General features: G+C 43.7%; 1 protein-coding gene across 1 annotated transcript; it reads right to left on the reverse strand.

Annotated features, from left to right (window-relative positions):
* Positions 1–13358: 13358 nt before the first annotated feature.
* On the reverse strand, positions 13359–14035 carry DEFB136 (defensin beta 136). Its single transcript, XM_033135413.1, has 2 exons — positions 13981–14035; positions 13359–13525 (listed from the first exon to the last, which is right to left on the reverse strand). The coding sequence occupies exons 1-2, from the start codon at positions 14033–14035 to the stop codon at positions 13359–13361; spliced, it is 222 nt and encodes a 73-aa protein (XP_032991304.1).
* Positions 14036–27489: the final 13454 nt, after the last annotated feature.

A 27489-nucleotide genomic window follows, 5' to 3' on the forward strand; every position in this document is an offset into this window, starting at 1 on the left:
CATTTATTTCTCTTCTGACATAGAAAACACAGACATACTTCACAGACTCCTATTTCATATTTAAGTCATAAAATTACACAATCTTCACAGACTCCTATTTCATATTCAAGTCATAAAATTACACAATATCCACGTGATCAGAAGTCATGGAGTGAAAAACACTCAAAGAGACATACACAGGGGTTTGTAAAATCACACACATGTCTTTACCCACCACCACAGTCTTCTTTCCAGTCAAGATAAGGATATTGGTGGGAAAAGTGCTGCTGGACTATCTCATTTCCCCATGTGGGCGTCCCAGATAAGTGGCCTCCCAGATCTGGACAGTAATACCACAGGCTGACAGCTTCTCCTCAGCCTTCTGCCTGCCCCCTCTGAGAAGCCTCAGCCACCTTGGCTGTGCCTGGGCTTGGGCCAGGGACAGGGACAGGGTGAAGAGCTCTGAGCAGATTAGTGGGGTAGGGAGACTTACGGAGGAGGGGCTAAACCCATGATTATGGCATTGCTGGGGAATCACCTGGGTGTGGCGACAGCAAATCAGAGAAATTAGAGTAACTACAGGGGCCCCAAGTTATCGCTGTTGCCTGGAAGGGATGTTGGCAAAGTGACTCAGCTTGAGGTAGAAGTGCAACCAGTTTGCAAACCTCCTTCGTCCCTTTCCACCATTCCCAAGGCACTCTGGGTGGGCTGGTCCTGATAACCAGACCTTCTTCTGCAGCCACTGTCTCCCTTCTTTCACATACCTCGCAGCCTAATAGTTCCAGCACTAGTTCATGAAACTACTGGCTTTTCCCTTAGAAACAGTCTGAGCTTTGCTCTCCAGACAGATGGAAACCCCAAACCCTCAAAGTTTTACTTTCTTATTTGTTGAATGTTGACATCTTAGCCACAGTAACAGCCACAGGACTGGGGGACCTGTTCTTATATGGGAGGCGCCGTAACTTGGAGTGAGCTTCCAGAACCAAATGCAAACAATGGGGCCAGAAGCAAGAGTGAAGCCGAAGTGTAGAACCAGGGGGTTCGGAGTTGTGTCAAGAAAAGGTTTGAGCCAGATGAGAGGTTTGAGTCAAGGAGAATAGCTGGACTATTTTGGGTTATGGTTTGAAAATGTTTTGAACTGTGGAGTCCAATCGCCTGCCAAAATGGTGGCTTCAGTTTTCCCTCGTCCCAGCACAGTGTGACAATTCCTATTGACCAGCACTCTCGCCAATACTCATCATAATTAAAAAATGGTGTCTCATGAAGACTGCATGAGGTCCTGGAAGGTCTTAAGGGAATTTAAGTGCCTGGGCATTCCCAGTGGCCCCCAGTGCCTAGCACATGGCAGACCCTCGGTAGGCATCAGTGGGAGGTTCTCCATGGTTATCACCTCAATAGTGGGCTGTCAGGCCTCGTGGAGAGAGAATCTGGAGGCCAGCCCTATGTGCCCTCGCCCAGCTGTCCCTAAAAGCGGGAGCAAGCCTCCTCTGTGGGAGCAGCCAGACAAATACACAGCCTGCTCTCCAGAAACCAGAAGCAGAAGGTCCAGATCCTGCTCTGGAACAAGCTGTGCGACCTTGAGCCAGTCATTGGCTCTCTCCCTTCTCAGTGTTCATGAACACAAGATGGAGACAAAACACTGTCCTTCCAACATACGGAGCTGTTGTTGGGGAGATAGGCATGTCAAAGTCAGGATACGAAAGGATAAAATCCTCATAAAAGTGCAGGAAGCACTTAGAGGTATTTAGAAGGAGATGGGTAAGAATGTGAAATCTGGGTAATACAGGGGGTGAGACCTACTGTCTAAGGCTCTTCCTGCTCCCTGACTGTCTGTCTCACATCCAACTTCGAAGAGGGAGGTGCAGGGTCTACCTTGGACGTGACTCCTGGCCAAGTCTGCACAAAGGTTCAAGAGAGTAAACTGGCCTGCTGCTTTGGAGAAAGGCAGAGGAAGTGAGCAGAAAGGGAGAGAGAGGACCTGGGGAAGAGCATTCATTTGGGGACCTACCAGGATGGCACATTCGCCACCCACTGGAGCCCTGCTCTCTGGGGTGGGGAAGAGGTACAATGCACTTTTTCCCTGATGTTTGACAAATGTCCGCTGGACGAAGTCTGCTTCTCGGTCTAGTGATTTCTGAAGTTAGGAGGCAGTTGAAATGCCCGGGGCACCAGGAATTACAATGTGTCTGGGTGGAAGGAGAGGATGGAAGCTAGGCGAGCCGAGGATCCATGTGGGATCCAGCATGAGAGAGCCCAGGGGCTCCCTGGAGGGACATGGAGCCCCCATTTGTACATCTAAAGGCTGGGGGCTCAGGGAGCCAGGCAGAGGCTGACCCCCTCACCAGGACCAGCATCTCACAGAGACCACTGACATCAGACAGACCCAGGTAATAAAAATAACACATATATTGAATGTTATTTATTAATTTATTGGATCCTACAACAGCGCTCTGAGAGAGTAACAATATCTCCCCAATTTATAGATGAGGCCACTGTGGTCTGGAGAGGTTGGGTAACTTACTTTCCTTAAGATGACACGGCTGTAGGAAGCCAGTAGCCTAGCTCCAGAGCCCATCCTCTGTGAGTGACAACATGAGCCATACCCTGGCTGGGGCATTAACCAGCACCCCTAACACAGCGGACCAGATTGGAAAATGATACCAGCAGCAAAGCCACCAGAGCAATGACGTGACCCGGCATTTCCCCACCACGAGGCCATTGCCTGTATAAGCAGGTCTCCCTCAAACTCCCTGCAGGTCCCTCCATGGTCACACTCGACACTGAAAAGGAGATTGGTGGAGGAGCAGGAGAATGAACACTGAACGTGGACAGTGATGGAGACTTTAATTCCCGAGCTAGATTAATGAGGCGCTGGGCTGGACTGAGCTAACCAACATGGACAAACATAAAGGGCCTGCCATCAAGTTGTTGGGACTCAGGACCAAGAATGGGCCTTTTATTTCAAGGGACAAGGGACCCTCTTTCTGTCCTTTGCGCCTGGCTAAGTGGTGGCTGCCAGTTGCATCTGACTCGTACCCAAGTGCAGCTCGGAGGAGCGTGGAGGCCAAGCTGGAAGAGGTGGCCACGCGCAGGCAGCAGGAACCTCCAGAACAAGGTTGGAGCTCCCCTGATTTGAAGGCTGCAGCTGACACTCCACAGAGCCCCGGCCTGTGCCAAAGTAACCAGAGCTCAGGCCAGCCTCTGCCTCTTGGCTCCTTCCCCCCTCCGGTTCCAGGGAGGCCCAGCAGCTGATAGGAGCTGGGTCCCGCAGATGAAGTCATCTGTTTTGGTGCCAGGGAAGGGAAGGGCTGGGGAGAGCAGGCGGGTGGGCCACAGGACCCATGCTCTGTCTGCTTTTTCCATGCTGGCGCCACAGGTTGGAAAGCCTGAGTCTTATCTGGGGAGTGCCCATTGCGGCTGGTGGTGGTGGGAACAGGGCCCGAGGAGGGCAGGGGACTGGAAAGGACATCTGTACATTGTTAGCAAATCAGGGAGAGAAAATGAGGCTTTGGTTGAAATGTCAGGGATGGGGGAATTTGTAGACCTCTCGCAAATTTTGTCGAGCTGATGCTGTGAATGACTCAACCTGTGGTCTGAGGTGAGCCCTGCTTTGGACCATACGCCTTCTACAGAAGGAAAAAGAACCTCAGGGACATTCCAAACTGGAAACTCTTTGCCTTGCTCTTCAGGGACTCCTGTCACTTGTCACTGCTGTTGAAGGAGCCCCATGAAGTTCACAAGTTTCTAATATGGACTTCAGCAAAGCTTGAGTTTCAGATTCATTTCTACAAAGAGACATGTGAGCACCCTTCCTAGTGTCACTTAAAGTTTTTAAAATTGAAGTTTGGCACAGAATACACACATCTCAAGTGTATAGATCGATGCATGTTTACAAATGGATCTGCCCGTGTAAACACCACCCAGATCCAGACATAGACCTGTTGCTCTGTGCTCCTCTCCTGTCTTTGTCCATCATGACTTCTGTCATAGTTTTGTGTGTTCCTGAAATTCGTGTACATGGAGTCATGCAGCATTGCTCTTTCGTGTCTGGGTCCCTTCCTCGTCTTAATGTCTGGGAGACTCACCCTACTCTTGTATTGTGGTGAGTAGCAGTCGTTCATTCCTTTTTCTTTTTAAGTAGACTTTGTTCTTCAGAGAAGCTTTGGGTTCACAGCAAAGTTGAGCAGAAGGTACAGAGAGTTCCTCTGTGCCTCCTGCTCCCACACTCACGTCCTCCCCCATTATCAACGTCCCCCTCCAGAGGGGTGCATTTGTTACACTTGATAAACCTACATCAACACACCGTTATCACCCAGTGTCCACAGTTTATATTAGGGTTCACTCTGGGTGTTGTACAGTCTATTGGTTTTAGACAAATGTCCAATGACATGTATTCATCATTATAGTATCATACAGAGTATTTTCACTCTCCTAAAAAAATCCTTTGTGCTCTGCCTATTCATCCATTCTCCCACCAGTTCATTTCTTTTTAGTTTTACTCCAGCTTCTAAAAATTTAATATTTATTATGTTTCCTAATTATATTCCTGGTTTTTACTGAACGGTTTGACTTTTACGTGCAGAAATTATAGGTTTTGCGCAGCCTATTTATTATTTCTAAAATGACGTCTCTCTTATTTGGGGCCTCTATAACAAAGTGCCATAGACTGGGTGGCTCACACAATATGTATTTCTCACAGCTCTGGAGACTGGGAAGTCCAAGGTCAAGGTGCTGGTAGGTCTGGTGTCCGGTGAGGGCCACTTCCTGGTTTGTAGATGGCCGTCTTCTCATTGTGTCTTTACAAGGCAGAGAGCGGAGAGCGGAAGTAAGCTCTCTCATGACTCTTGTAAGGGCACTCACCCCATTCATGAGACTCCATCCTCATGACCTAATCATCTCCTGAAGATCCCACCTCCTAATACTCTCACGTTGGGGGTTCAGATTTCAACATAGGAATTTAGGGGGGGAACACAAACATTAAGTCTATAATAGTACCTGTGCTTATTTCAAGTAGACAGGTTATAAAATAATTACTCTATGCTGTCTTCTAGTACGGTATGGATTCCTCTTACTATCTTTACAACTTTAATCCCTTTGGCATTTATCCTACTTTAATGTGTGAGGTTAGGATCCAACCTTACAATATTTCCAGATGGCTCTCCAGTTTTCCTGATACCATTTATTGAATCATACTGGATTCGATGACCGCTTTGTCATTTCTAAATGCTCATTTGTATTGGGTCTATATCTTGACTCTAGTGGTCTTTCTAGCCATATGCCATTATCATACTGTTTTAAGTATTCAGACTGAATAATAGGTTTTAACATCCAGAAGGTCTACTTGTCAGTATTCCTCATCTCCAGAGTTTCCAATGAGTTTCTTACTTTTAACTTTTTCGTATGAGCTTTAGAATTAGCTTGAGTTTAAACTTTTTCATATTTTGAATGAGGTCACATTCAATTTATAGGCTGACTTAGGAAGAGTTGCCACGTTTATCATATTGAAACTTCTTTATCTAAGAACATGGGGAATTTTTCCATTTGTTCATGTCTTCTTTTGGGTCCCTCAATAAAGGTTTAAGGTATCTTCATGTAAGTATTTGCATGTTCCTTGTTGACCAGGTCCCTTGGAACATGTCTCTTCTGACCTCTTGTCAAACAGAATCTGGCTGTAGACCTGACATGTGCCATCGATGCTTACTATGAACTAATAGATTCAGATGTGCTCACCTACAAGTATTGAACCTGTAGGATGTGCCAGGCATTGTGCTAACCACATCAGCTTATTTATGGCCTCTTGTGTGATTATTATTTTTCCATTTACAGATGAGTAACTGAAAGTAAGTGCTTTTCCTCATATCACTCAGCTAGTAACGACACATGAGGCCTGAACACCGGGGACTGGTACCATTTGTTGAATAATACTGATTAGATGGCCTGTGTCCAAGCCCACAACATTTCAGTGCTGTTCTTGTCACTGACTCTCAGTAATAGTTTTGCTCTCCTCTTGTTTTGCAAATTAGTTTCTTTCCTTTTAGAAACATTTTTTATGTACAATTAAAAAAACCACCTCAAATCGAAAACTGGGGTAAATATGCTCCTCTCCTTCCCCATCCCGCTCCGGGTCCCTCCCCAATCCGCCAACAATGCCGTTTCATCTCTCTGGCTCCTACTGTGTGGTGTGAGGTTTATAGCCAAGTTTCCACTGTTCCAGTTTCCTGTCCCACTCTTCCAAACGTTGTTAAAGTTGCCTCCTATAAGTGGAAAAGTGGCATGAGTATTCTTCTTGGCCCTAGAAACCCCCACAGAATGGGAGGACAATTTTGTCCCCTGCCCAAACTGGAAAAACAGGCACGTTGTGCCCCCTAGTGGTGATCATAGGAATTCTAACTGCCCGGCTCTTGAGCTCTAGGGGATTGGTTCTTTCTCAGTGTCATTCTCTAGGCTATTTCACTGCGTTTATTCGTGAGGAGAGCTAGCCCTGAGAGCTTCCAAAGACTGTTAAAAGTTTTTCCATGACTTGAGTCCCTTTTGTACCATCATCGGATTTAATTTTGATTCAGTTTCTTTCTAACCCTATGTAAGCTGGGTTTTTCTAAAATAGGCCAGGCTGTATCCATTTTCTAAGATAGGCAAGGTTGAACAAGATTTTAAAACATTTTAATTGTGGCCCATCAGTTTGGTTAGCTTCCTTACCTACTTACACGTGGTGTGGAGCAGAAGACCTTGGGTCTTTGCTGTGGTCCTTGGCTTGAATTCTTCCCCCCATAATTACTTGCTTTATTGACAATTAAATCAGCACATCACTTTTCAATTTGTTTTTTTAAATAATTTTTTATTTTCAACTATAACTGACCTACAATATCACATTAGTTTCAGGAGTACAACATAGTGATTAGGTATTTATATAACTTACCAAGTGATCATCCTGATAAATCTAGTACCCATCTACCCATGACAATATTATTGACTGTATTCCCTGTGTGGTACTTCACATCCCTGTAACTGTTTTATAACTACCAATCTGTACTTTTTAATCCCTGCCCCTTTTACATCCATCCCCCCAGCTCTCCTCCCGTCTGGCAACCATCAAAATGTTCTCATATCTATGAGTTTTTTTGTTTTGTTGTAATTGTTGACAGATATGTAGTTACTGCCATTTTATTATTCATATTTTTTATTTTTTATTTTTTTGGTCTAAAGAAGTCCCTCTATGATTCCTGGAATACTGGTTGGGTAGTAATGAACTCCTTTAGCTTTTTTTTTTGTCTGAGAAACTCTTTATCTGTCCTTTGATCATAAATGATAGCTTTGCTGGGTAGAGTAACCTTGGTTGCAGGTCCTTAGTTTTAATTACTTTGAATATTTTGTGCTTGGCTTGAATTTTTATGTGGGCTCTGATTCCCTTGCAACACTTGCAGTGTTGTTAAGATTACAGCTTCGACCTCTCCCTGCTTTGACCTCTCTCTGCCTTTATTTCTGTAAACTGTCTTGTGCTGTAAACAGAGGTTACAGAGAGCACTCTGGAGAGTGGACATTATTGAGGAGAAATCATAGCACAGAAGAGGCTCTGCCTTTATCACTCTATTTTGCTTTTTATTGAGTGCTGACTCTATGTCCAGCATTGCGCCAACCACGAGGATCTTAAAGAAAAAGAAGTAATTGATTATCAAGCAGGAGATTAGAGAAGACACTGGGCACCATCAGATGGTGTTCACAGCAGTTATAAATAAGGCTGCCCAGAGTGAGCAAAATGGACAGAGTCTGCCACCTGGTGGCTGGGAGAGTCCGTGATTTGAGAAAAAAAACCGCTCACAGCCCCACGTCAAATCACCAGTATATGGAGAAGATACTCTTGTCTCAACAAGTTGATTCAAAAGTTAATCATGTCTTAGGGCATGTCGTGCGGGAGACTCTGCTCACTGCACCATGTGTCATGCAGGACGGCCTGCGGGGTCTCAGCTCCCACTCCCCACATAAGAACGCAGGACATGGCCAGGCCAAAAAGGAACACCCACGGAGCCATAAGTAGGGGAGTCATATCTCTATACTCTCGCTGGTGGCTGGGTTGGAGAAACAGGAAGCAGGAGCCACACTGTTTGCAACCCTCACTGCGCCGCTTGCAGGCTCAGCCACCACCTTCTTGCTAGCCCCCATCTTTTGCTAGCCTAGCCCCGGCAGTTATATTAGTGGCCAATGGCTCACTGGTTACAGCTGACGGCCAACTAGCCACAGCTGATGGCCATTTAATCACAGTCGATGGCCATTTACTACCTGAGCCAGCACCTTTCTATGTGAGGCTGAGAGCCTGGAAACTGCTCTTTGGGGCTCTGTCCCCACAGGGCATCAGAACCTCTCTGATGGTGGTTTGTGGAGAAGACCTGAGCAACAGAGGTTGCTGTGTGGATTTCATGCGTAGGATACCTGTGGGGACAGAGCCAGGAATGCAGTTCCCAGGCTCTTGCCCTCACGTGGAAAGGTGCTCACTCGGGTAGTAAATGGCCATCAATTGTGATTGGATGGCCATCAGCTGTGGCTAGTTGGCTGCCAGCTGTAACCAGTGAGCCATTGGCCACTAATATAACTGCTGTGGCTACGCTAGCAGAAAATGGGGGCTAGCAAGAAGATGGTGGCTGAGCTAGCAAGGGCGGATTGCAGTTAGCACGGTGGATTGCAGCTAGTAGGGCTTGGGTGGTTGGAGACAGAGACGTGGAAGGCAGGTTGCGGACAGTGTGGCTTCTGCTTCCTGTGTCTCCAACCCAGCTGCCAGCGAGACTATAGTGTTATGACTCCCCTATCTATGACTCCTGGGTGTTCCTTTTTGGCCTCACCATGTCCTGCGTTCTTGTGTGGGGAGCGGGAGCTGAGACCCTGCGTGACACCCTGCATGACAATACCCCACCTGGATCTGACAGGTGGACCTCACTGCTGCTCTACAGTCACTCTGGAGGGGAAAAAATGCAGGGCTTGCAGGCTCCGAACTGCTGTGGCTGACTGTCCCTTCCAACAGGCCAGGTCTGAACCCTGGTGTCTGCCTGTGGTTTCTCAGCCATGTGACACTCAGTCCTGTCTGCTGGGATGTCTGGGTACGTGACCGGCACAATGGACAATCATCATGGAGAGTGGAGACATGTGATCCCTGCCAAAGCCTGCTCTGGGGAAACTCAAAAGGCCTCTGCTCTTGTGCTGGAACTCTGAGCACCCACAGGAGGCAGGGAGTCGCTGTTCTTGTTAATATGACAGAATTCTTCCCTTCTTAGGGTCTGTCACAGTCCCAGTGATGGTGAATATAATAACCATCTCAGGGGAGACAATAGAACCTGGTTCTGTTGTGCAGGGTTCCAGCTCCATGACCCAATTGCTCATTTCAGGCTCCAGCGCATCGTGCCCGGACTGCCGGTCAGAAAGAGAACATGTACTACTTCTGAGAAGGACCCCGCAGAGGCACTGCTTCATGCAACCGTGTTCCCCCTTTGCCTCTCTCACCCCCACTCACTCATCCCAGTCAAAATAGTTTTTTCCAGTATGTTTTTTGGTGCTCTTGAGATGCCAAATCGAGGATTGGGTAGTGAGACAAAAGATGGGATGGTTAAACTGGAAATGAGAGCCAAGGAAAGAGAAAGTTCTGTTGGTTGGGGTGACGAGAGGAGTCTGACGCTGGGGTACAAAGTTGGAGCATATGCAAATACTGAAGGGTTCAGAAACTGGCTGTTGGGAAGAGCTTCTTTGGCTCAGGATCTGAACCCCTTTAATGCAACCTAAGAGACACAGGATTGGAATTTTTCTGTCATTATATTTGGCCGCTAATTGTTCTTTTTTTTTTTTTTTTTTTAATATGTAACTTATGGAGAGACTGGTCCAAGTGGGTGCAAAGAATTGGTGGATGATATATTTTCTGCTTTCATTCCATCAGGGCTGGTTGTCTTCCCATGGATTATTTTTCCTACAATTTTCTCTTTGCTTCCACATAAAGCATATCAGATTTGCAGTATACCCTACAGCTCATCTCCACCTTGGCTCCAAAGCTCCATGTGTCAAAGATACTGTATTGTTCATGTGAAATTTTAGAGCTTGCTTGTCAAGTATTCTCATCTTACACACGCATGCACACACACATGATAACTGTATGAGATGATACACATGTGAATCAGCTTGATTGTGGTTATTTCACCATGTGTGTCAAATCATCAAGTTGTACAACCTAAATATATACAATTTTAAATAGTCAATTATACATCAATAAAGCTGGGGAAAAACTTATTTGTCATAGGAAAACCTGCAGATCACCTCATGGTTTACTGTAAGATCTGTCGGCTTGTGTTGCGATTATTTATGACTTTATTTCTCCAAATAACCTCCGAGCATCTTGAGGCCAGGGGTCACCTTATCTTTTTTTTTTTTTTTTTTTTTTTTGCGTATTCTCCAGGGAGAGTCTGGGGAATGTCCACTAAGAGAAAAAATGTTGGTTTTCATAGTAAAGATAGATTCATTTGCAAATCCTCTCCTGGGCGTGGCTCTCCTTATTGTGTGTCAAATGACGCAGGTAAAGGGAGGACACTAGCTTCCCCACAGAAAATTCAAATTCCCTATTTGTAGCTTGTCCTGGGTTGGTAGTGTTTCCCCCCACTTCTGTCCATTTGGAGCTTCAGAATGTGACCTATTTGGAAATAAGGTCAATGTAGATGAAATAGGTTGAGATGACGTCATACTAGATAAGGGCTGGCCCTAAATTCAATGCCTAGTGTTCTTATAAGAAGGTCATGTGAAGATGCAGAGATATACACAGAGGAGGAAGAAGAACATGTGAAGAGAAAGACAGAGATTGAAGTGATGCAGCTTCAAACCAAGGAATGCCAAGGATTGCCAGTAACCACCAGAAGCCAGAAAGAGACAAAAGAGGATTCTTCTCTAGAATCTCCAGAGGGAATATGGCCCTGCCAATTCCTTGATCTTGGACTTCTAGCCTCTAGAACTGTGAGAGAATACTTTTCTGTAGTTTTAACCCACCCAATTTGTGGTAATTTGTTTGAGCAGACCCAGGAAATCAAAACACAGCCCAAACTTTAAACCTCCATCTTAGATTCTGGAAAAAGAATTGTATAATAAGGTGTGATGTTCGCAGGCTGGGTTTGAGTCTCCCTGAGATCTGCTTTCCCTTTGCACATGTTGGTGCCTGTTCTGATTCCTACTGCCACCACCGTACTGTCTTCGTAGTGTGTGTGAGTTGGGGGTCAGGGGTGCAGCTGGTCCCTAAGGGTGGCTGATCCTTCTCTTTATGTACTGGAACCTAGCTAACACAATATCACAACATTTGAAACAGATAACACAGTGCCAAGCATGTTACATACATACTCCCGGAGTCCATCACCTCATTTAATCCTAAAAGGACTAAATGATGAGGTATCAGTAAGAGATCTCAACATCATTCCAATGTCTTGGTTTCCAGTAACTGACATTAATTCTGGACATTTTTACGCTGAAGGGGAATGCACTAGAAAGCTAGATTAACTTAATACGTAGAACTTAACATGAAGGTGCTCTGAAGGGCCACATTGCTGGATCATGGTCCTGAAATAGTCTGTGGCCCTGGGATGAATTGGTTCTCCACTGGTACCAAGGTAGTGATATCATTCACTCAACTCTAGTTCCTGTGGACAGATATCTGATTTACTAAGCCTAAATCATGGACTTTCCCGGCTGCCCTGGGATATGGGGAGCAAAGACTGGCACCGTTGGCTTGCTCAGAGAGCACGGCCGTTACCTCTGAGGCCACTAGCTCAGGGAGCCACAAGGTGAATACATAATGGCTTTTATGTGTGACTCTTCAGCACTCTTGTTTATTTCACGTTAGAGTGGGTTTTCAGCAAGAATAGCTTTGAATGTTCCAGTCTTATCTAAGCTGCACTGAACAAAATCAAAGGTCAGGTCATGTGTCTCCTCTTGCATCACATTATCAAAGTTAGAGCAATACTTCACCCCAGGCTGGTGTAATTATGGCCTTAGGAATCACAAGCAAAGGGTAAGGATTTGTAGCGTTTTGGGGGGTTGTGGACCCTTGTGAAATCTGGTGAAAAAAATATTTGCTATTTCCCTTCCCTTAATTTTCTCTTTTTCTTTTCTGTTTTTCTTTCATTTCGTTGCATTTATATTACTTTGCGGGGTTTTGCACCACTTCTCCCTTTCTTTTGCTTAAGAAGGGGTGGATTTAAATTGGCAAACACAGGTACCCGACACCACAGAACCTCTCTAGACATAACTCAAAGTTGATGCCCTACGAGGCCAGCTCTGTGGATTAGTGCTGATCTCTGTTTTTTGGGTTTTTTTTTTCCTGGAATATTGAAGATTAGAGGTATGGAGGGTCGGAACAAGCAGGTCTTCTAGGAGAAAGGAGCCCTGCCTAACATCCCAGCACAGCTGTTTGTTGCCTTCAGGCATATCCTTGGAGAAGGAAAACTGAAACTCGGGTGCTGTTTTTTTTTTTTTTTTTTTCCTGAGAAGATAATGACAAGGGTCGTGATGAAGATCTGTGACTTGTGCTTTTGGGCAGGGAGACAGGAGGGTTGGTGAGGAAGTGCTGTTGGAGCAATGCTGCAGACAGGATGACATTTTGTGTGGGTCTGTATGGCCCATTGCTTCCACTGCAGTGGTGAGAGCAGCGATGTTTGGTGTGTGGCATCCTAGGGCAACACTGGTCTTGAATCACCAGAGCCACTGAGCAGAGTCACAGATGCAGTTTAGCTATTACAGCTTTAAGCCATAGGAAGAGTTTTGAGGGGCTTCTTGTCTCATGGTTGTACTTGGATTCTTGATTCCGCACTGGACGACAGTCTACAATCACTGCAAACTACAACCACTACTCCCAGCTAGATCCCTAGACTCAATAATTGAGAGGTGGTCTAGCTCAACAGTAGAGGCACTGGATCAAGACTGTCTGGGTGCAAACCCAGTGCTAACTAACTCTTACTACTTGCATGACCTTGGAAAAGTTTCCTCATCTGCAAAATAGGAGAAATAATAGATTTTGTTGTGAAGATAAAGTGATTTAATGTATGTAGACCACTTAAAGGTGTGACTGGCACATGGTAAGCTATTGCTATTAGGCTCAGACGATGTTATATCCTTGGGCCTTCAGTCATGCATGCATTTGAGTTTGAAATAGGAATCAGTGATTGGAGATGGGTAGGCAGAAAAAAACAACAGGAGATGCATTTCGCCTCAGTGCCCCTTTACAAAATACTTCTGAAATTTTCCCAGTAAATTGGTCAGAACCTGGCCCCCATTGGCTACCCATGGCTCATTAATGACGCCTACACACAGATTGAGGATTTTGTTCTTTTAGCTATTCACATATCCTTTTAATTGGACCCACGAAGTGAAGGTCAGAAGCCACTGACACTGGGTACAGTTTTCAACTTTTTGCAACAAGACAATATGTTGTGACAGTATGCAACCCATTCCCAACCCACTCTACAACCAAAGAAACATCTGCCACCAATCACAGTGCAAGAACGAATTTCTACTCCATCATTCCTGAGAAAACCGTTCCCTGAAGGGAAAAAAAAAGAAAAGAAAAGAAAAGAAAAACCAATTATCAAGAGGCTGGGAGAATTCCCAGGTCTGCCTACTCTTCTTGGTGGATAGTTTATTGTTTTGTGATTTACCTTCTGGACTCTGTCCTCTCCCCTCCTACCACATTTCAGTGAGGGCCACCAAGTCTGAGGCTAATCAGAGGAAGATGAGGGGAAACAGGAATTTGGATAGCTGAACCGTGACGTGGGTGTCCTCACATTGGCTCCCCTCTCTCAAGCTTTGGCAGACCTTCAGGATAGAGCAACAGATGAGCAGGGCAGGGGCTGAAAACCACTAACCTATATCCCTAGGCTGTGAGTCCATCGGGTATTGGTGTCTTCCCTGCTGAGCTTATATCCACAGGGGTTTTTAAGTGTTGCAGTCCTTGGAAGAACCCCACTTTCACGATCAGATCTGTACCCACCATCTTACCTGAAGGCAATGAGATCACCAGGAGGAAGAGTAAACCAGAGAGACAGAGCCTCATCACTGAGGAGGGCACAGGGCTGGAATTTCCTGGGGGTGGCTGCCTGGGAGGCTGCTTTATAGAGCTTGGCGAGGCTGGGTGGGGCCAGCCTCATTCTACCTGGAAGGGCATCCAGGGGAGAAAGTCTTCTTCAGAGTTACAGGAAAAAGTCCCTGGGTCTTTCCTTGCTACTTCAACTTCTCCAAATCTTGGGAGAATAGGGACTCAGTCAAGGCAGAACAGGAACAGAGACCAATTGTCGTCATGCTCGGGCCGGAACACTTTCCCTATAACTTCAAATGGGTACTGATAGACAAATGGCAGGGAAAGTGTCAACTTTGTCTCTCCTTTACTTCTGAGTCCCACTGAGAACACAGGAGCCCAGAGAAGTGATGTATAAAGCACAGGCTTCATTTAATGCCAGAGGAAGAACTTGCAGTGTTGTAAGAAACAAGGGGTCTCAAGGTGTCAGTTATTGGCTGGCCAGGAGTTAGCTAGGTGCTCAGACAGCTGAGAAGGCATAAGCTTCTCTTTGGGTGGTAGATTTAGACACCTTGCTGGAGGCACGTGCTACAGGGACACTTTCTCCAGAAAAAGTTCACCAAGGGGCTTTGTCTTCCAAATGGCTGTTATGAAATGGTGGCTAGAATTTGGGAAATTTAAGGGTTCTGGGAAAGGTGTCTGTTGGGAGTGGGTAGGTTGGAATTCTCTCCTGGTCTCTCACAGGAAGAGCCAGTTTAGTGCTTTGTTCAAGGTTGGATGTTCTGTGTCAGGAGTGGAGCAAGACAGTGCTTCCCTGGAGCTATGGGGAAGGGTCATTAGGTCTGTCCCCTCTAAAGTGGTGGTGGGGGACTGAGAGTTGAGAAGACATTAACACTGGTTTTATTCTTGTGCCTTGAGGCAGGCTTGTACCCAAGTGGGTTTGTAAAGTGGCAGTAGAGCATGGCTTTATTGGTTACGCTCTGTTTTGCAGCACATGCCCTGGGGGAAATGATTCAGCATCTCTGAGCTTCTGCTTGATCTTCTCAACATATGCATTGTAAGAGTTTTTTGAGGACGAAATGAAACAAAGCTTACAAAAAATGCATTGCACTCATTCTTGTTTAGATTAGGCTCCTCCTCTTTCATCATTACTGAATCCCACCACTATAGCTGTGTTGCTTTTTCTTTTACAGAACCTCTCCAAAGACTTCTTAGTGAATGCCACACATTGCTGGGAGAGTTTTATTCCGGTTTCCAACAATGCGCATACAGCTGAGAGCAGTGCTGTGGGTTGGGGTGGAATAGGGGAGAGATGGTGGGCTAGTGGACTAGCAGTAGGTGGGTTGGTGCCAGATCAGGGCTGAGGATTCCCTTGTAGGACCCCATGGAAGGCTCCCAGGAGACCCTGCACTGGGCGTGCGATTCCTGCCCATAGAGTGCAGGTCGTATGCTAACCATCTGCCACCATAGGCATAGCACAGGCTCAGTGGTACCACCTCATTCTTTTAGAGACAGAGAAAATAAGGCTCAGATTGGTGATGGGCTTGCACAAAGGAAAGACGCTGTGGGCTGCGTCTTCATAGTCATCTCTCTTGATTCTTAGTTTGGAACTCTGTCCTTCTCCATATATTTTAAGTTGTTCAATCATGCATTAGGGAATATGGGAGGTATGAATCCAGCATTTGCTAAATACTTCCGAACCCCTTCCATACACAGTTCTGGAACAGCAGATCTAAAATGCATTTTGTATACCTGAAACTAATATTGTGTGTTAGCTATATTTTAATAAAAATTTAAAAAATACATTTTGAGATCAGTATGTGTTCAGGACGGACCCTTTCCTTTTCACTGATGCATGTCCTGATTAAATCACTGTTCCAAACTTTGGGCAGGAGCTTCTCCAACTGTGCTTCGTGTTCCCATCTCCTGCCTGAGGTCTTGTGGGCCAAACTGCCAAGGAAGCACAAATGGCTTCATTCTTTACCCTTTAGTGGTGCTTGCGTCCTTTCTCTTTGTTTCCTAGGATTCTCATGCTTTCTTTATCATGCCAACTATGGGGGCTCAGAACGAGTCACCCCAAGATATGCCTCTGTGGTATGTGGATTGTTTTGAGCTAAAGGCAACTTTAGCCATGGGCTCAAGAGAAACTTCTGCCCCTCCCTTACCTACATAGAAGAACTTGAATTAGAAGCCTTGCCCATAGTAAGAGATTATCAGAGATAACCTCTTTTGACCTACCAAAAGGCAGGACAAACTTCTATTTACTAAACATCTGTTCTTTTTATCTTCCTGCAATGGACCTTTGAACCCCCCCCAGGAACATTACATCGTCTGTAGTTCAAGACATCTTATGTACCTCAACCCCCCTTTCCGTCTCTGAACTCTTCTGCATGTGGGGTCTCTGACTTTCTCATGTATGCGGGGTTCCCATACGTATGTGTGTATTATATTTGGTTACTTTCTCTTACTAGTCTGTCTCATGTCTATTTGATTATTAGACCAGCTGAAAGAACTTTTAAGGTAGAAGGAAATTTCTTCCTCCGCCACACTATCTTTAAGAAAAAACATCCCCTATACATCCAACGCTACACTACTGGATTACCTTGTTAAAGGAGTGTGCCCCCTCTACAGCTGCCTCATTCACTAGTCAGATAGTTCCTGACTTCACTGCTCATTTTTCTCCATGTACACGTTTATTTTCCACCATGGCTCTTATTTTTAAACTTCTGAAATAAATCATTGATAAAAGAGAAAATTCAATACACATAAAGAAAAATAAGCAAATCATCTACATAGCTTGGTGACTCAGTCACCACCACTCAGATTACAATAAAAACACAAAAACCTTTTCCAGCACCACAGAAAATCCCAAGGCACCATTAGGTGACTACAGCCTACTCCCTTCCTCATAAGGAAACCACTGCTCTGAGTTAGTTAATCCTTACTTTCTTGCTTTGCTTTATGGTTTTCCCTTCAATATGCGTCACTAAACAGGGTACTTTAAGTTGCCTATTTTTGACCTATGTATAAATGGCAGCACAAATGTATTATTTGTGGCTAGCTTCCTTCTTTATTATGTTTTTAAGATTTATCTGTGTTTAACATTAATTAGTGTTCATCTCAATATATTGACTGCTTTCTGTATTTATGACTGTTGACAAGTATTTGAGTTGTTTCCAGAGATTATTGTGGATATTTTTTATAAGTACAATATCTTGTACTTATATTCTGCACACACAGGCTTGCTTTCTGGAGGATAAATACCTTGCAGTGAAATTCCAAGTCACAGAGCATGCATAACTTCAATTTGTCTAAATGCCAAGCTGTTTACCAACATACTTTGTACTAATTTTTAATTTTTTTTAAAAGATTTTTATTAAAAAAAATATAGCTAACCTACGAGCATACAGCATTATATCAGTTTCAGGTGTACACCATAGTTATTCAACATTTATATACCTAAAGAAGTGATCACCGTAAGTCTAGCAACCATCTGACACTGTATTACACTATCACAATATAATTGACTGCATTCCCCATGCTGTATGTTACATCCCCATGACTTATTTCTTTTTTACCTGGAAACTTGAACTTCTTATTCCCCTTCACCTCCCCCCCTTTTTAATTTTTCAATTACAGTTAACATTCAATATTATCTTACATTAATTTCAGGTGTACAGCATAGTGGTTAGACATTTGTGTAATTTAAGAAGTGATCACTCTGACTAGTCTAGTACTCATCTGGCACTATACATGGTTATTACTATATTATTGTCTATATTCCCTATGCTTTATTTTACATCCCCATGACTATTTTGTAACTACCAATTTGTATTTCTTAATTCCTTCACCTTTTTACCCTGTCCCCTGGGCACCTGCTCCAGGTGCTCCAGGAACGTCCCTTGTGTGGGTTGTGTGTGCCATCCTGTTATAGTTGAGCCTTGATTGCTACTGGCATGTCAGTAGATGGGATTGACCATCAGGCTGACTAGCTTTGGGTTTGGCCACATCCATAGCTTATGGGCTACTGTGCAGGGGACTTACCCCATTGAGTGGGATTGGTTTCAGTGGGCTCTGGTGCCTGTTGAGACCACCCTTTGGGTGTGCCACTTGTGGTGTTAATTGATTGGTGCTCTGCTGTGATCTGAAGCCAACCTCCAAATATGTTGGTTCTGAGGCCTCTTGTGAGGGGCTCCGGTGCAGGCCCAGGTCAACCACTGCCTGTGACTAGTTGGGGACTACCTGGTAGGAACTACAAAGTGATCCACAGCTGGTCGCTGCCAGTGCTGGACCTGGAGGCACACAGGAGAGGCTATGCTGTGAACCAAGAATGGCTGCCACTGGTACCGGCTCTGGGGTAGCTCCGAAAAAAGCCAGGCCCACTCTGAGGCCTGCTGCCAGCTGCTGGCTCCTATAAGGTTCAGCTGCTGATAAAGCCTCGTGTGCCTTGTGCGGTACAGAGTTGGGTATGGCGGGGTCTTAGTGAGTCACAAGGGTGGAGGAATTGGAGCTCACCAGACCAATTCAGATTCAGATTTAGCCATCGGCATGGGAGGTGGGCTCAACACAGGAAAGATGGCACCTGCCTGTTGGCTGCACGAGAGAAGGACCTCACACAGGGAAAATGGTGACTGTCTCGCCAGTCCTATCCCTGAAGTTACACAACTCAGTTTCTCCCCATATGTCTCCCATGTGCCCAGAGTCACCATCCCTCCACTGGGGCCCAGGATGAGTGCCTTTGTGGGCTCTTTAAGAGGAAACTGGGGTTTCCCACAGCCTTCCATTACACCCAGATGGTTGGAATCCCCAGTTTTCCATAGATAGATGTTTTGTGGGGAGCCTAGTGTGAGGCTGGGTTTCCCTCACTCCTCTCTGGGGAAACTCTGTGCCCAAGATCTCTCTCCCAAGTTTCAATTGCCACATGTGGGTGTGGGACCAGCCTGTTTTGCGTCTCTTCCCCTCCTATAAGTCTCGATGTGGCTTCTTCTTTATATCCTTAGTTATAAAACTTCTGTTCAGTTAGACTTCAGATGATTCTCCAGGTTGACTGTTCTATAATTTAGTTGTAATTCTGATGTGCTCATGGAATGAGGCAAGCACAGCATTTATCTGCTCTGCCATCTTGGATCTCTCCATCCCACCCCAGACTTGCCACATTTTTATGTGGTAGGTATATTTTAGTGCATAGTTTATAGTTGAGGAAATTGATGCTTGAGAAGATGAGATGCAATTGGAAGGGCTATAATTTGAACCAAGGTGACTGACTCCAGAATTTACTCTCATCTATTACTTGCTATTACTGTCTGCTATAGAGGTTGGCCTTCTGTTAGTAACATGTATCATAGGGTATTCAACTTACCCAAGAACAAGAGAAGATTTTCAAGACAGGTAAGGGGTTAGAAAAAAAAAGGCAAAAAGTAAAGAAGCCATAAACCTTGCATCAGACAGGGCTGTGCCATGCCAGAACTTGACTTCCAGGAGCTGAGAGATGTGGAAACGTCTCATATTGTGGAAAAGCTTAAATAAGGTTTACTCTGTATACAGGGTCCGTGCTCAGATACTTAAACTCAGGGCTCCAAATGGGACTAAATGAGATAGAATGGTCTCTTTTATGAATCTCAAAACTTTTGTACCAATGCTCCATTGAGGGAGGACATGTGATACAATGGAAAGAACATAAACCTTGGCTTCTGATAGATTTGGGTTGGCTTCTCGCTCTGCTACTTATGAATTACGTGATGTTGGATGAGTTACCTAGTTTCTCGAATCTGGGTTTATTTATCTATAAAATGAAAATAAACGTATCTGTTTATAAGGTTATTGTATGGATAAATGAAGATAAAATGTAAAATAAAGAGAACTGTGGGCTCTTGGTAATTGTTAGTTCTTTTCTTCTTCCTATTTTTATCAAGAAAAGAGAAAAAAGGAGTGGAAAGTGGGCTGACCTTATTTGTATAATCTTAGAAATCAAAAGATGGGGGAGAGGAGTAGGAAAAGAACAGGAGAGACTTTGGCAAGCTGGCACTTCCCTATTGCACTGTGGTTCCATCTTCACGGATGGCATCGTGCTCAGTATATTTACATTATAATGGACACTTTACTCAAAGTAAAGTTGGAAGACATATTGCTTCCCGGAGTACAGTGAAAATCCCGGGGACCTGTCCCCCATCTCACTAATTTTGGAAGGCACTAGTGGGCACACAGAGAGCCCCGTGGTTAATCTCTGGGGCTTAGGGAACCTGGCAGTGGAAAGTCCCAAGTTTCTGACCAGGAGCCCAAAGTTTCACAACAGGGCACAGTATCACAAGGTTTAAAGATGGCTCACTGAATTTATCCAGATCAACCTCCACCTATAGGATCTTTGTCTCCACATCCAGCCCATTTCTAGAGAAACCTTGGAGATGTCAGATCTGCGGGAGACTTGGAACACATTCCCATGGCCCGCCGTAACTTACATCCATCGCCTGAGTTGGAAGCACACACGTCAAAAGAAAGATCAGAGTCAATGCAAAGAGCTGTTCATCTGATGAAGGGATCCTAGAGCCCAGTTCTCCCATAGGAGATGGGAAGAGCTCTACCCCAAGCTGGGGTGCATGGTTGGGGCTGCAGTATGGCCCCATTCTGCCCTATAGTGCTGATGGGAGACCCCGTAAAAGTTAGAGGGTGAGAGTATACTGCTGCCTGCTCTGTAACAACTGGGGGTCTTCACACCAGAGGAAAGCAAAGCCTGAGCACAGTAACTTCTCTGATTACTGGCAAAACCTGACTTAAATCCTGGCTTTCCTGGGGCATGGTCTAGAACCCTCTACCCTTTTACCACGTTTCTCTAACTGTATTGGGACAGGGCTAGAGTGATGTTTAAGATTACAGTTTCAGTCTCTCTGAGACTCTATAGGCTCTGAGAGATGATTTCAGACCAAAATCCAAGCCCAAACACAAGCAGAAAGAATCCAGCTGGTTACACATAACATCTACTTCAACACGAGGATAAGAAAGAAATCACTCTCTGTGCCTGGAGAAGTTCAGAGAGGAAAGTGTGGTCTGATTGTCCCAAATGATCAAGACATACATCTGCCTGGAAGGGACTGTGTGCTCAGGTGAATCAATTTATTATGTTATCAAGATTTGAGTATGTGTGGAGTCTTAGGACATTCATTGAGGAGATCATAATGGCTTGGAACTTTCCCCTGGCCCCATACTGGGAAGAAAGGCCTCAGTGCTTTCTTTCAAGATCAGATGCCCTCATACCACTGGGACTTGTGCCCAGAAGTCCCCAGGGCTGGCTTATATTCTTTCTTAGTTTCTGCCAGATTATCTACAGAACATGATTTTTGGGCATTTAAATCTCTTTCCTCTCCTCAAATTTCTTAGCATCACTGTAGCAAACCAGGCTATTCTTATCTCCATGAACATCTGTAGAGAAAGTAGATTCTACAATACTGGTCATGAATCGGCTACACGAGTCATGATTCTACAACACTAGTCATGAAAGCTATTTGTGGCTTTACATACAACTGAGTAGATCATCAACCCATCCTTCCCTTACTCAGACTCATATCTGTAAGAAGTGATGCACAGACAGACCCAATGTAGGAAAACATTCAATGGCCAGCGTCACTATGGGTGGAGAGGAGCAATCCAGCATGGGGCCATGGAAATAGAGAGCTCCGGAGAGCAGAAAGAGGGGGAGATACGTTTAATGTGGCCAACATTTGTGGCACTCTCCTTTATGCCAGGCTTTGCGCGGGGTTCCAGGGATGTAGAGAATAAAGAAGATTCTTGCCCTCACAGTCACATGGTTCATAAGGTTAAAATCTCAGTAGAATGAAGTAAGAACTACAATAGTTTTATGTACAGGATGCTATGGAAACTTGAGGCATCAAATTGAGCTTTGGAGGAAGAAAAGAAAGATTCCTGGGAGAGATGATATCCTGGAATAGAATCTTTAAGGGTAAGTAGCAGTTAGACAGGAAGTATAGGAAATGGGGCTTCAGGGAAACTCAATAGAGCCACAGGATCAGGGCACAGAGGTGTAGAAGAGTATGCTATGTGCAGGTATGAACACATACTTATGCATCACTAGAATGTGAGGTGTGGTTACAGATGAGGCTGGACAGGGAGGTAAAGCCAAGTTACAAAGGGCCTGGAGTGAAATTTTGACAACTGCAGACTGAGTGTGTTACAGAGGCACTACTGATTGGACTACCAGGAAGTGATAAGGTCTAGTTTGCCTTTTGGATAGATCCATCGTCAGGCAATTTGTAGGTCTCCATTTCTTTAGGGTTGGTTACACAGCTTTATTTGTGTCCTGTGGTGCTGTTATGTTTGTGATCCTGTAGCCTTGCGTTTGTGTCTGTGCAAACCTTTTTTTAAGTCTTTACAGACTGACTTTGGTAGTTAAAGACTTTCTAATTTTGGGTCCCCAGGCTGATGGTATTTTCTTTGGGGTCACAGCTGAACAGAGTTGTTGCTATTGGGTATATAGTGGGATTCGTGGTTAGCAGGCCTGTTGCCTGGTGCTTGGATGGGCATGGATTCTGTTTGGTCCCCGGGTGGACAGGACTGCCTGAAGGCCTTGGTCAGTAGGGCTGGTGCTGGGACAAGGGGTGAGAATCCGGGGAACATTTTCGTATAAAGGGTGGGTAGAAGAAGAAGAAGAGCCCTAAGAGACAAAGAAGGAAGATAGTAACTTTGTTTTTGTATTTGTGAAAAAAGCCTATAGAATAATAGTGATTAAACTTGGAGATTATTTTAAAATTATCGTAAAATTTCCTTATGCACTGTAGACCTTAGGAGCCTCACAGGGATTCTCAAATTTTGGGGATTGGTAGAATCTTACCTTAGGACCAAAGAATCTCCGTAGATACACCCATTTCCTCTTGCCTCTTATGTCAATATTTCAATACACCATCCATGTGGAACTTCATGCTTCAGAGAATGTCAATGCATATGAGTCTGTGAAGACGCATGATATCATGACAGATATGACTGGAGACAACTCTAGCACACCTAGGGAAGACAGAGTATAAAACATAACAGTTCTGGTTAATGTATTGTATCATATACTTGAAATTTATTAAGAGAGTAGATCTTAAGTGTCCTCACCATAAAAAAAAGACAAATATGTGAGGTGAGGGGTAGGTTAATTAGTTTGACTGGGGGAATCATTTTATAGTGCATATGCATATCAAAACATCATATTGTACACCTTAAGTATGTACAATGTTTACTGGTTAATCATACCTCAAGAAAGCTGGAAAAAAGGTAACAGCTCTGGGACTCCAGAGTCCGGAGTTCTAGATTCACTTCTCCCATGACCATCGTGATCTTAACAATTGCTTTCAGTATTCTGGTATCTAAAATAAATAGACTAAGGAGGTTAACATTCTCTGAATCAAATTCTGTCCCTCCTAAGAAATTTTGGTTAATCTGCCCATTGCTTAGACCCTCCCCTCCCAAGTTTTGTTGATATATGATAGACATATAACACTGTGCAAGCTTAAGGTGTAATACACACACACACACACACACACACACACACACACACATATGATTAATAACACATTAAGTTTAGTTATATAACATCTATCAGCTGACATAGTTATAAAAATTTTCCCCCTTGAGAGAAGAGCTTTTAAAATCTACTCTCTTAGCAAATTTCAAATATACAAAAAGTATTTGTGGGGACAGAGTCCCAGAGAGCAGTTTCCAGGCTCTCGGCCTCACGTGGAAAGGTGCTGGCTCGAGTAGTAGATGGCCATCAGCTGTGACTAGTTGGCCACCAGCTGTCACCAGTTTGGCCAACAGATTGGCCACTGATATAACTGCCATGGCTGAGCTAGCAAGTGTGGATTGCAGCTAGCAAGTGTGGTGGGTTTGTTGGCAGAGAAGCGGACGTCAGAGAAGCAGATGGCAGATTGCGGATTGTGTGACTCCTCCTTCTTGTATCTCCAACCCAGCCACCAGAGAGACTATAGTGGTATGAATCCCCTATCTATGGCTCCGTGGGTGTTCCTTTTTGGCCTTACCATGTCCTGTGTTCTTGTGTGGGGAGCGGGAGCTGAGACCCCGCATGACAGTATTATTATCTAATGTTGTACATTACTTCCACAGAACTTATTTACCTTATGACTAGAAGTTTGTACCTTTTGACTATCTTTACCCTCCTCTGGCAGCCAAAAATCTGATCTCTGTTTCTATGAGTTTGATTTTTTTCAATTTCATATATAAGTGAGATCATACAGTATTTTTCTTTCCTGTCTGACTTACATTAACTAACATAATACCTTCAAGTTCCATCCACGTTGTTGCAAATGGCAGGATTTCCTTATTTTTTTGTGGATAAATAATATTCCATTGTATATATATGCCACATTTTCTTATCATTAATCTGTTTGTCGACACAAGTTATTTCCATGTTTTGGCTATTGTGAATAATACTTCAATGAACCATGATACTATCTCTTCAGGACAGTGATTTTGTTTCCTTTGGATAAATACCCAGCAGTGGGATTGCTGGATCATATGGTAATTCTATTTTTAATTTTTTGAGGTCCCTCCACACTGTTTTCCACAGTGGCTGCACTAATTTACATTCCAACAGTGGTGTACAAGTCTTCCCTTTTCTCCACATTCTCACCAGCATTTGTTATCTCTTGTCTTTTTGATGATAGCTGTATTCACAGGTGTGAAATGATATCTCATTATGGTTATGATTTTCTTTCACTAGTGATTAGTGATGCTGAGCATCTCTCATGTACCTGTTGGCCATTTGAATACATTCTTTGGAAAAGTGTCTGTTTATGTCCTTTACTTATGTTTTACTTGGATTACTTGATATTTTTTGCTATTGAGATGTATGAGTTCCTTATGTTTTTTGGATATTAACCCCTCATCACGTGTAATTTGCAAATACTTTTCCCCATTCTTTAGGTAGCCTTTTCATGTTGTTGATCATTTCTTTGCTGTGCAGAAGCTTTTTAGCTTGATGTAGTCCTACTTTGTTATTTTGTTGCTTGTGCTTTAGGTGTCATAGCCAAAAAAATCATTGCCAAGACCCATGTAAAGAAGCTTTTCCCCCCATGTTTTGTTTTAGGAATTTTATGACTTAAGGTTTTACTTTAAGTCTTTAATTTTAAGGGTGGTCTAGTTTCAATTTTTTACATGTGAATACCCAGTTTTCCAAGCACCATTTATTGAAGAGAGGGTCTTTTCACCATTGAGTATTTTCTCCTTGTAACCTATTACTTGACTGTATATGAAAGTATTTATTTATGGGCTCTTGATTCTGTTCCATCGGCCTAAATGCCTGTTTTTATGCCAGTCTCATACTGTTTGATTACTAGTTTTGAAACATAGTTTAAAATCAGGAATTGTGATGCCTCTGGCATTGTTCTTTCTCAGCATTACTTTGATAATTCAAGGTCTTTTGTAGCTCCATAGAAATTTTAGGACTTTTTCCCATTTCTTTAAAAAATACAATTGGCAATTAGAATATCACCCTTTGCAATCCTTGATGAATCAATAGATCTAGGCATTGAGTATCAATGGTTACTGAAAGCACAAAAAAGAGAGGCAACCAGATAGTAGAAGCCTCCTGATGAAACGATACAAGAAAATCTACAGTCCTGCTAAAGGAATTGAATCCGTGTCTGATCAAGCCTCTAGATGTAGTTCCTAATTTACAGGAAATGAGGACAGAGGTACAAGTTAAACTGTACCATGAGTGAGTACACAATCAGCAAAATCTAGGCTGTGGATAACTCTGAGGTCAAGTGTCCTAGGTTTTTCAACAAATAAATTGCAAAAGAGCAGGAGGGAGAACTCATAGACAGAAAGAGACCAAAAAGATGTATCAAATAAAAAATGGGCAAGATGAAATTTTAGTTTGTAAGGATGCACAATTGGGTGTCAAAGGTATAAAGAAATTTAAGGACACGATTATAATAAAAGCCTGGTAGTGGTAACTTGGAGGGATTCTGATCGGTATGCGGGTATATGGAAGGGTTTCTGGGTGTCTTCAAAGTTCTATTTCATGATCTGTGTAGTGTTTACTATGGGGTTAACCTTATAATAATTTGTGAGGCTCCACATTTGTTTTGTGGGTTTTTTTTGCATATGTGTTATATATTTTACAATAAAACGTTTTATATATTTTTTAAAGAGAAGATTAACGACAAAGCAATGTACCTTAAGAGATGGGTGGGAATGTGCTAAGAGCTTGCAAGGAAGAATAAGACATGGGAGGAGAACTGACACTTATTCCACTGAGAAGAAAGAGGAAATGTGCTTACACATTTACAGGTACATGCTTGCTTGTTGGGTGAGTAGGTGGAAAGAGGGTGCAAAGGTAAAAGATTTTAAACCCTATGACCTCTATTTTCTTTTTCTGAAATAGAAAGCAAGATGGACTTTTGAGGGTAGGATGGACTATGGTGGGCAGTGAGGTCAAACAGCATGAGGTTGACTAGGATATGTAAAAGGAATAACCTGATTTCTAAACTCAGCCTGCCTGCAGGTTTGCATAATGGTCTCCAGTGGCTTCCAGAAGGCCAGGAGTAGAAGCAGTTCAGTGGATGGCTCAGTTCAGTGGATGGCTCTACTTCTGTGTAGTGTGATAAAAGCAAAAAGAATAACAATTAGTGTCCTAGAAAAAAAATTATTTGATGTGATGTCATTTGGATTATAGATATTAGCCCGGAATGTAGAAGGTTAATGCTTGTTATGGGTTGAATTGTGTTCCCTCCAAAGATGTTGAAGTCCTAACCTCCAGTACCTGTGAATGAGACCTTATTTAGAAATAAGATCTCTGCAGATGATCAAGTTCAGATGAAGTAATTAGAGTGGGCCTTAATCCAATATGTCTATGTCCTTATAAGAAGGGCAAAATTAGACACAGACACAGACACATACAGAGGGAAGGCGATGTGAAGACACAGGGAGAACACCATCCACAAGCCATAAAATGCCTGCGGCTAGCAGAAGCTAGGAGAAAGACACTGAACAAATCTTTCCCTCACAGCTTTCAGAAGGAACCAACTTTTCAGACACCTTGATTTCAGGCATCTAACCTCCAGAACTGAGACAGTACATTTCACTTGGTTAGTACTTTGTTATGGCAGCCTTAGGAAACTAATACAGTGTCCTAGAAAAAAATTTGAATTTGACTGGTATGATGGCATTTGATTGATATCTGATACATAGGAGTCAAGTGAAGGAAGCAAATATTAAATCAAGGAAAACACATAAACACACGAATATAGAATTCTAATATTTTATATGCTAACAATGAAAAAAGGGTCCTAGGAGAGAAATGAACCTATAATTTAGGTGGGGAATATTCAAGAAAATCCATTCTGTGGAAGAGGCTGAGGCCATCTCTTTAAATTAGTAAATGTTAAGTGAAGATTGGGGGAGGGTGATGCAGATTTCCAAGACGTGTAAACGTTTTGGGGTGGGCATGTTTGAGAAAAGTAAAGTCACGCACGGTGGAA

The sequence above is a fragment of the Rhinolophus ferrumequinum genome, chromosome 18 (assembly GCF_004115265.2).
Source record: "Rhinolophus ferrumequinum isolate MPI-CBG mRhiFer1 chromosome 18, mRhiFer1_v1.p, whole genome shotgun sequence".
NCBI lineage: Eukaryota > Metazoa > Chordata > Mammalia > Chiroptera > Rhinolophidae > Rhinolophus > Rhinolophus ferrumequinum.

What these genes read in the sequence shown, in the direction of transcription:
- DEFB136 (XM_033135413.1), bottom strand. Translation starts at nt 14,035, where the DNA reads ATGAGGCTCTGTCTCTCTGGTTTACTCTTCCTCCTGGTGATCTCATTG. An exon ending in GGTGATCTCATTGCCTTCAG is followed by an intron (nt 13,526 to 13,980) that starts GTAAGATGGTGG and finishes TTTTCCCTTCAG; the next exon opens with GGAACGGTTTTCTCAGGAAT.